At 42.6% G+C, this 10,646-nt stretch overlaps 1 protein-coding gene across 2 annotated transcripts in view; it reads right to left on the bottom strand.

Moving 5' to 3' along the window:
* Nucleotides 1–4,299, bottom strand: part of AFG1L (AFG1 like ATPase) — a 64,219-nt gene extending 59,920 nt beyond the window's left edge. For both annotated transcript variants that reach the window (XM_058021117.1, XM_058021115.1), the window contains exon 1: nt 4,204–4,299. In XM_058021117.1, the coding sequence (XP_057877100.1) occupies nt 4,204–4,291 (88 nt within the window). In that variant the 5' untranslated portion in view covers nt 4,292–4,299. The remainder of the gene's footprint in view (nt 1–4,203) is intronic.
* Nucleotides 4,300–10,646: the final 6,347 nt, after the last annotated feature.

Raw genomic sequence — 10,646 nt, forward strand, 5'->3', positions numbered from 1 at the left:
CTGGGAGTGGGAGAAAGTACTCTGTCATTAACATGTGACAGAGGTGGAGACTATACCCAAATGGCCATAGAGGGTGTCCTGGCTGTTCTCACTGTTCTCCTAACATAATATTGAACACTGGGATTTAAATATCACGGGAATACACTATAGCACACCATCAGGAGACACCCAGTAACTGGTTAAGTGATAAACTCACACCTGTAGCTGCAAAAAAAAGGTCTATGCTACTGAGGAGCATGTGGGGGTTTAGACATAAGAGATAAGTCAACAGAAGGTACAAGTGATACAATATTCTAAGAGACAGAAAAAAATGTGCACCTTCCATTCTAACCTGCATTTTGTGGAACAGATTGTAAAATCTATCACTCAATTATAGGAATCACCTACGATTCAGTGTACTAACTACAGTCCTACAGCCCTTTTCTCCACACTGCAAAATAGGGATTTTCATTTATTCATTACTGTTTCATTATCTAATCTTTGTATTACAGAAACTTCAACTCAATTATTTATTATTTTCCCTTCTTCAAGTGTCACACACAGGAAAAGCGTCCTCCACACCTATGCAGTGTTCTGGATACAACTATAGAAAAGCACAACATCAATTCACTGTTCACACAGTTTTACACAGAACAGTGTAAAATTAGACATGGTTATCCATAACCTACCTTTCCCACCTTCAGGGTGCAGGACAGTGTAGGATGCCCATGGCTAGGGTGTTGGATCTAGATGATACTTCAGCTCCCTTCCAACCCAAGCCATTCTATAATTGTGTGATCTTTCCTTTTCCCTTTCCCTTCAGAGGCAGGTCGGGCTTTGCTGACCTGTTCCTGACAGATTTTCCTCAAACTTATTTTTAAAATTCACCCCAAATCTTTGGAAGTTTTACAGCTTCTAGACTATTAATTACAGTTATTAAGTTATCTGTGTAAATACCATATCCTTCCATTTTCTCGGTACCTGATTTGACTACCTGATTTGACACCAAGCTGCAACTTTTTTCCTAAATTCCTGTTCCCAAAACATACATATGTCAGTATAATCTCACTTTATTTCATACCATGTAATTAGGTCTTTGCATGTGCCCTTCTGCTTGCTCATACAAGGATCACAGACACAGCTGCAGTGAAAACCTACCATGACACACCCAAAAAAAGAAATTGGAAGGGAAAATCTCACCAAGGCAAATAAAACTTGTTTTTTAAAATGTCAATCTGGAATTACAAGAAAATTTCTTTCAAGTAGGGGACTTAAGACATATTTGGTAAACTGACATTAATTTACCACTGCAAAGATAATTAATGCCTACATGAAATTATAAAAAGTGTTCTTAACTCCAGGGACTTTCTGACCAGGAAAAAAGCAGCAAATTGGAAAAGCGATCAGTGTGTTGTTGAGTTTTTCCACTGCTACTTAGAACTGATGTCTGAGACGACACAGAAAAAGGGATGTGAGTTTCAATGACACATCTTATGAAAGCAACAGTCACTTCTGAGGCAGGCACTAGAGTTATTTATTTATGCAAGAAGACAAACTGAAATGGAAGTTGAGTTGTGGCATACCAAAACTGATCCTGACAGCAGCCAAGAGGTTGAGAGCACAGAAGGGTAACCAAGCTACAAGGCAGAGAATTAACATTTCCCCCTTCCTTCTTTGCTGTTAATTACTGTTTGTCTTAAACATAGAGAACATTTCCAACTGCGAAGAATTGTGAGAACTGCATCTAAACCAAACCCATGTAGGTTACAACTGCACCAAAATTCAGTACCCCAAAATCACCCGAGCGCCACCTTTGCTATCAGTCACCATCAAGAAGCTGGAATAGCTTCTACTAAATCAGTGTTAATGCAAGGTACAAGGATCACATCTGCTTCATTACTGCTCTGCCAGCACAATCTGCCTCGAGAGCTTTTCACAAACCCCGGAATTTGTGTGGAGAGAGGGGAAAAAAAGTCATAGAAACCAACTTTTAAAAGCTGTCATGCATTTAATAACCCAAGCTGAAGTTCAGAATATCAGTTTGGGTCACAATGAAGCCAAACTGCTTCAAATCTTGAAGCTCTTAATGTAAAGCTGTTAAAACTGCCTATGAAACACAACTGCCACGACAGAAAAAGAGGACTTGGGAGTCAGAGGGCACTTTCATCAACAGGCTGATGGTGGTATCAGAGACCTAAACTCAAGATTAAGCCAGTAATAGAAGTGCTGTAAAATGTTTCCTTCTTAGATGACACCACAGTGATGAGGAAGGGCAATTGTAGTCTTGCAGCTCCAAAGGTTATTTTCCTCTCTGAAAATAGGAGCAAAGGCAGCAAAATATCAGAAAGAATTTTTTGTCATGTTAGTATCTGTAAGCAATAATAATGTTCTCTTGTCTCATCTTTTATTAAATATATATGCAAGTTTGGCAGAATCACTCTCAAACAGGTAAATTGCCCCATGATGTACAAGGATTTGGATAAATTAAATGTGTGTTAAAGTTAAGCTCATGAATAAACCTGTAGAAGAACAAAGACTTGTCATGTAAGCTTCTTGGGAAAGAGATCATGTGCTAGGTATAAAGCTAAAAATGCATTTATAGTCCTATAATATACAAACGCTCCTTTCAAAATATTCCACTATGATTAATGACAAGAATGCAAGAGGAGGTGGTCTGAAAAAATTATTTACTTTCCAGTGCTTAACAGAAAGCCTAAAAAATCAAAATCCAACCAACCATGGGGGGGGGGGGGGGGTAGGGCATAAACACTAAATTATCTGCATGAATTGAAGATGTTAGGCCAATATAATGTAAAATTCATAAAAGCCCCCCACATGCTGAAATTAGTGGTTCAAACCAGAAGAGGCAGCTTGCAACTAAGACACAGGACAAGGATTTGCATTTTTGTCCCATTATATGACCTCAGATGAATCACTGAAGGCCATTCATTCAGGCAGCATATGACACAGTATTTAATCTTCTAGAGAAACATGAGCTGGAACTAGAATTCTAGTTTTTGCATACGTGCCTGATACATTATTCTGCTAGATTACTTGTATTTTTTCCATGCACACTTCATTTCACAACCTGACTGACAGATGAAAGTAGGGAGACACAAGAGAAGCATACCAGTGAAACTGGGACTTTACAAATAATACTTGTCATGTCTTTACTTAATTAAGGAAAAGGTACACAACTGTGGAAAGCAAATCACAAAAACAAAGAAAAGACTATAAACCAGATCATAAACCAAGATTATAAATCAATTCCATGATGGCAGCCCATCCCTGCAGTCTGATGTCCTCAAACAACATATGCAAGGGCTACCTTTTCTTTGACACGGAAGCTGACTGAAACCTCTAATTTTGCTCAGGTAACTTTTTCTAACCAATATAAAATAAAACACTCGCACCTACAGAACAGTACTAGCTGCAGTGCTTGTCTATTTTTCTTAGGATGTATAAATATTTTACAATCACAACATAATGTGTGGATGTGGACATTTATCAATCCTGGGATCCACCAGTCACCAGCTGAATTCTCACACCTTGGCCAGACTGGCAGAGGACGAAGAGCTCTCACTGAGGAAAAAAGATCTCTGCTCCTAACCTAAGCCTCAAGTTAACAGAACTCCATAAAGTTTTATACTGAAGAGGCTTTCAGAGCAAGGCTGTGAAAGCACAGCAGTCGTTCGTTACACCCCGGAGGGTCCTTGAGGGAGAACAGCCCCCGAGACTCCCAAGGCCCGGCCGAAGCGCTGGCAGCCGGGGCGCACTCGCCGAGCCCGGGTGCAGCCGCAAGGCTTTCACCGGGCAGCGCACCGAGGCCCTGTTTGCCAGGAGAAAAGCGGCATCACCGGCTCGGGAAGCCACGGGCCCCCTTCGCGGGTCACCCGGTGCCCGGGGCCGACTCCCGGTGCCACCCCGGCAGGCAGGTCCCCTCCGGGGCGGTGTGGCGGACAAGCCTCGGCCGGGAATGCGAGGACACCGGCAGGTCATGGCAGAGCGGCGAGGCCCGTGCGTGTCCCGGCGGTTGCCGTGTGGCCCGCCCGGCACCGCCAGCCCCCTTCCCTCCGCCGGGGACAGACCCGCGGCACGACGCGGAGGGAAGGCACGCACCGGCTCCTGCGACCGCTCCTCGGTGCCCTTCGTGCGCGGTGCCCCGGCAGCCTGTCGCCCGCCCGGGCCTGGCGAGCCCCGGAGAGCCGCGGCGGCGGCACTGACCTCTGTGCGGCGGGAGCAGGCGGCCGCGGCAGCCCAGAGCCCGCAGCAGGCAGCGCGCAGTAGCCAAGGGCGACACAAGGGCCGCCATCTTCCCGGCGCGGCGGCGGCGGCGGCCAGGGCGCGGGGCGCGCTGGGAAATGGAGTCCCGCGGGGCTGCGGGGGAGCCCGTGCGCGGCCGGTGCTGGGCGAACCGCTCCCGTTGGGTCACGGAATCACAGGGGTCGATTCGATTGGAAAAACCCTCTGAGATCATTGAGTCGAACCTGTGACCTAACACCACAATGTCGACTAGACCATGGCACTAAGTGCCACGTCCAGTCTTTCTCAAAAACCTCCAGGGACGGTGACTCCACCACTTCCCCGGGCAGCACATTTCAATATCTAATCACCATTTCTGTGGAGAAATTCTTCATCGTGTCCAACTTAAACCTCTCGTGGCACAGCTTGAGGCTATGTCTTCTCACCCTGTCACTGGCTGCCTGTGAGAAGAGGCCAACCCTCACCTGGCTACCACCTCCTTTCAGGGAGTCATAGAGAGCATTAAGGTCAGTCCTGAGCCTCCTTTTCTCCAGGCTAAACACCTCCAGCTCCCTCAGCTGCTCCTCACAGGACTGATGCTCCAGACCCTTCACCAGCTTCATTGCCCTTCTCTGGACTCACTCCAGCCCCTCAATGTCCTTCCTGTGGTGAGAAGTACAGAACCAAACACAGGATCTGAGGCACAGCATTGCCAGTGATGAGCACAGGGAGACACAATCCCTACCCTGGTGCTGCTGGCCAGATACACACAGCATGCCAGTGTCCTTCTTGGCCACCTGGGCATACACTGGCTCATGTTGAGCCACTGTCAACCAGCACCCCCAGTCCTTTGCTGGTCCCTGGCTCCTTCCCCCTCCTTTTCCCCCAAACTGTGCTGCAGGCAATGTGGGAGCCCCCAAGGAGCCCACCTGCCTGGCTGCCCCTGCCTGGCTGACTCTTTACACAGCCAGTTGGTACAAATCCACTTTCCAAACCCACTTGGAGCCCCACAAAACACCCTACTGCCCTACCCATGCACTCCAGTTTCCAAACTGAACTTCCTCATCCACCTCAACACAAGGAAGAGCTTCTTTACACTGAGGGTAAAGCAGAGCTGGCAGAGCACTGGAACAGGCTCCCCAGCAACATCATGGGCTCTTCCTCTCTGCAGACATTTAAACCCACCTGGACACGTCTCTGTGTCACCTGCTCTAGGTGCCATGGACGAGATGATCTCCAGAGGCCCTTTCCAACCCTAACTATTCTGTGAGTCTGTAATTTTTGTATCATGCTGCATTGGGTGCCACAGCTGTCATCGGGGAGTTTTGGCAACTGAATTTACATTTGTGGATAATTTCTGTCTTGTGCTATTTGCTTTTATCTCTAAAAACATGGACCATGAAATACTAAGGATAGATATTTGTAAAATATTAAGGACAAATATCCTTGGTCAGAGTTACAACCAATCTGCATATCAGCAGTATCAGTTTTACATCTATCAGTATAATTTTTATGCCTATGAATGTGTATTTAGAATGCAACAAGAAGATATGTTAACATAAAAGCAGATTTCTCTGGAGATAATTCAAACCCTAGAGGCTGATTTATTCTCAGTGTCTGCTTAGTATACACTAAACCCTGTCTTTGGTATCAGCTCAAATACCCACGTGGGATTTCTGAGAACTCCTCAGGAGATTGCTGACCACCTTCCTCCTTTGGTAGGTACCTGACTGCCTTATCCAAGCACCTCCACTGCAACTACAAAGTTCTTTTGACAGAAAGGCACAATGAAAAAAGCCTGCACTCTGAGGGAAGGGCACTGGCACTCAGGAATCACTAATCATAACATTGGCCAGCCTGTAATTCCTGATAGAAATGCACCCAAAGGCCAGGATGGGGCTTCAGGAGATGTTGTGTGCAGAGTGAATTGTGCAAGAAATAGTTTACAAAGTGTCTGTTCCTGGTAAAACACAAAGGAAGTGCTTAAACTGACTTTTGGTTTTGTAACATCAGAATTCCTAAATGTCATTCTAGCATTTAATTTCTGAGCAACATGAGAAAGTGAGCAAATAGTTTTCATAGAATATCAACGAACTTTTTTTTAACAAAAGTATTGAAAAATGTTGCTTTAGGGAACTATAGAACAGCTTGCAAACAAAAGTTGATTATATCCTGAATAGTATTGTTAATTCTAAAAATAATGTTTATGATCTTGAAAATATTAGCAGTCATTGAAGTTGCACTCTAACATGCTCAGCTGTTTAAAATACATGGTTGCTCCAGACACATCTTCAGCGCTATATACCTAATTGGGTAGTGAATTAAAGTGCCTATTTATCACATCCTAAAAGAGCTGTTTTCAGTGCATTTTCTTTCATCTTTCCTCTATTGGGCATTTATTGGTTTTGACTCATTCCAGCATATTATAGCTATCAACACCTGTGCCCATTTAGGAATGAATTCCAGTACAAATCATAGTGAATTGAATAGGCATCTCAAAGATGCATCACAATTGTTGCAATATATTTAGAAACTCAAACAAGGAAACAAACAAATTCTGTAAAAGTGATTTAAATAACAAATAAGTTATCTTTATAAACAGCTTATCTCCTTGAGAACAAAGAATAAACAAGGCAACAAGAGCTGGGTTTTCTTCCATTATTAACTCAGATCACAATATGAATGGGTGAAATGTCAAGAATAATTGGAGAAAATGACAGTATAATCTTCAGCAAAAACATCTGATTTATTTAAATTGTCACTGTTTTTTTCTTAACCTTGCTATGCAAGGCAGCATAGAAAAACTCATTTGGATCTTTTCGGACATCTTCTACTTAAATGAATAAAGCCTCTGCAATGCTATGAACCTTCTATACACTGGCCAACTGAAATGCCACCATGCACTGCACTGCACATCCCAGGAACTCACTGTCCTTTGGCTGTAAGCACTTGGCAAAAGCAAGTTTTGGTGTTAACCTTAACAAACAGGACATTCAAGTACATTTCTGTAGATTACCATGGTTTATATCCTGTAACAGGTACAGATCCATCCTGTGGTACATTTGTACCCTTCATTTCCTGTACCTATGCCTTTGCCCACCTTCAGAAATGTGACACTGAAACTGTGTAGAAATTAAATTGGCACTTGTTCAACTCTGCTGCATTATTACTCTGCCAGCTAGCCAAAAGTGGCCTGCAGCATGAATAAAACAGGAATAAAAATGAGGGGTAAAATCAAACCACTCCAAGTGTCTTCTCTGGACTTTGGTGGTATAAATGCACTGCTTTTAGAAATTTGGATGTGCTGAAGCCTATGGGAATGGGTCCAAAAGTCTTTGGGTCTCTTCAAGAACCATTCCGAGTTTCTGGAGGGCTGGGTTTACCTGACTGCAAGGCTCCAAGATATTCCCACCATGGGAAATATCTTTGGTTCCCAAACAAAAAGACACTTTTGATATAGAACTGACCATTCAGCCCATTCTGCAAAAATGGATTTTGTGGGTCGTTTTCATCAACACAGTTCCATCAAAGTAATTTTCCTGGGATTATGTCAAGACACTTGGGGGTAGACTTGATATTAACCTCATCTATTTTGAGACAGTCAAATACACTGTTAAAAGCCTACATTGCTGATAAAGCCTCAGGTTAACAAACGTTCCCAAAATTATGGACTTACAGCCCTTGTCACTATCTGTTTACTGTTTGCATCTCAGTCAGCTCAAATAGCTCAATGTGTTAGAAATTCACTGCAGTGTTTCAGCTACACTATCTTTCAGAATAGGAGTTCACAGTAAATGGATGTATATATAAATGTAGATATTACAAATTATGATTAGAAGCTTAATATTACTGTCTTGCAGGCAGGGGCACAATGCAGACATTCAAACATCAAGTTTCAAAGCCCTGGCAGCTACTGCAGGGATCAGGAAGTCATTTTTCCACACAAGGCATTTCACAATTAGTTCAATGCCTTGTGGGTTTTGCCTTATCCTGAGTCAGCATTCCCCACAAGTTCTAACAAAATATGCCTATGCTGTCTAAAATGTGCTAACCTGGACACTTGTCAGAAAGGCTGGAGAGTCTTAACTGGATAATGGAGAGATTGGTTCACTTTCCTGTTAAATGTGACTCTTTCTTTCAAAAAACAAAGAAAGAAACAAAAAAAACTACTGGAGAAGTATTACTGCCCAAAATTCCAGGAGTAATCATCCATTAATATTGCTTGTATCAGTTTGTGCTGTGAGACTCTGGTATCCATTTTGCCACTTGAAGTTATGCCAGAAAATCTTTGTGTCATGGTTTAATAAACAAGGTGTAATAACAAATCATTGAATACCTGACTGTTAAAGAATTTAGGTTCGCTAGGATTTTCACTGATATGACAGAATATACTGACTTGGAAGGGACCCAGAAGGATTGAGTCCAATTCTAAATGCTTGACCTAATCTTTGAACCTACAAACACAGCTGACCTCTCTCCCTCCAGATTTGAAATTTGGCCCAAAGTGCATGTCAGAAACAGAATTAAAACTTTCTGAGTTTTTGCTCACCTTCATGCTTAGAAATGAACCTTTCTAGCATGAAGAAACAACTACATTTAACATAACTCTAGTCTCATGATCACAAAAAAATCCCTGGAACATGATTCAAAGTAAACAACTGCATTTTCTGAGGACTGGAAGGAAACAAAGGCTCAAAGGACTCTGCTTTTCCCCTACCTTCATTCCTTCTCCTTGCCCCATTAGCCAGTGTGGCATTTATGCTTTCTGATGATGTAAGGGGGGCTCGAGTCATGAAGCTGGGCATCTTGCCCTTCATCTCCCAGGTTAGAGGAGTTGTATTTGACTTCAGTGGGAAACACAGAGATGGGACACCTCATCAAATCACTGCAACCCCTTTATATACCCATACTGTTGACAAGTGGGGACTAAAACAGTCACTCCCTGTAGCCTCCACAAGGCTCTCCACCACCAGTCATCCCTGACAGGAAAAGCAGAGAGAATAGTGGCACTGAGAAGGTGTGCTGTGAGAAAAGAATTCAGCTTAAGCCTCACTCTTACTAGCTACCCAGCATGAGAACAAATTCTTTATTCATCACAGACACAGCAACTTCCCAAATGTACAGCAGTGAACACTTTTTTGTTGCTTTGAACAGGTAACAAAACCAGGTTTGGCCAGGAGAAAGACGCCGTATTATAGTTAAGACAACACCAGTGCTCTGTTTCTTTTTCACATTTGCAGTCAGATGTGGCAGCATAGGTTGTGTAACAAACAAAACTTTTCCAGATGCATCTGTCATCTCAGTAGGATTAATGAGTTTTTTCTTGCCTTGCAGCACGACCAGTTTAATAACTAGTACAACTCAGGTAAATCTCCCCTTCATTCCTGCTTTGTAAAACTCGTGTCAGCCTCATTTCTGTTTATAATTATAAAGTGAATAGTTGGCAGCTACTAGTGGAAGTAAGGAAGGTGCTCTAGTACGTGGGAGAAATAACACTGAAGGACTGATGACAAGGAAATTCACAGAAAAGTTACCAAGCAAATAACCCATGGTATACTGGTTATGGGGATGAACTATTTTTGAACTTTGGAATCATTTCTGCTTTTTGATTACCTTTTTATTAACACAGACAACACCTAACTAAACTTGCCAGATGTTAACTTTGATGTGATTGTGGGCAGTCTGCCATTTTACCTATTGCCTACACAGATTTTTGGAAAAAATATTACTAGTTTTCACACAGTCTCATTCCACCTGGATAGTAAAGGAACATTACTAGAACTCTTTAATAATAATAAAGACAGAAGGAAAGTGATATATGCATTTTATTATTTTAACAGGTATTTAAAAAGTCTGAAGTCTTCCAAGATGATAGAAAAATTTAGAAGTAATAGCGGATTGATATAAATTCAATTCACTGACGTTCTAGGTAAACATTGCACTACTTTCGGAAATACTTCTTTTATCGTGACATACCACTTACTTAATCAGATAATGAGAAATAAAGACCTTATGTTTTGGAAGGGGACAATTCTGTCAGCTGTGCTCCCTTTCTCTCACTCTCTTTCTTGCTCTCTCAAGTCATTTTAATAACTTACTCTGTAAACATTATTTTCAGTTCCAATCCTTTAAGAACTCTAGCTTTGCAAGCCATGAGAACATAAAATCTGACCCCGTTGGTAATGCTATTAAATGTGTATAATTTGTTAAAATAAAAGGTTTAAGGCTACTACAAACAACAGCGTCACATCGATTGCAGCTTGAGTCAGTGACTTAAGACTTTGCTCTCAATACAAAGCTTTTGGTGGGGATCTCCACCAGCCTACGTTTGCAGTGGGCTGGCTCCTTTTGCATAACACCTTGCACATACAGCATTTCCCACCCGGTCTTTTCAATCCCCGAAGAATGAGGATGTGTGGGCAGAG

Source organism: Melospiza georgiana, chromosome 3, assembly GCF_028018845.1.
Source record: "Melospiza georgiana isolate bMelGeo1 chromosome 3, bMelGeo1.pri, whole genome shotgun sequence".
Classification (NCBI taxonomy): domain Eukaryota; kingdom Metazoa; phylum Chordata; class Aves; order Passeriformes; family Passerellidae; genus Melospiza; species Melospiza georgiana.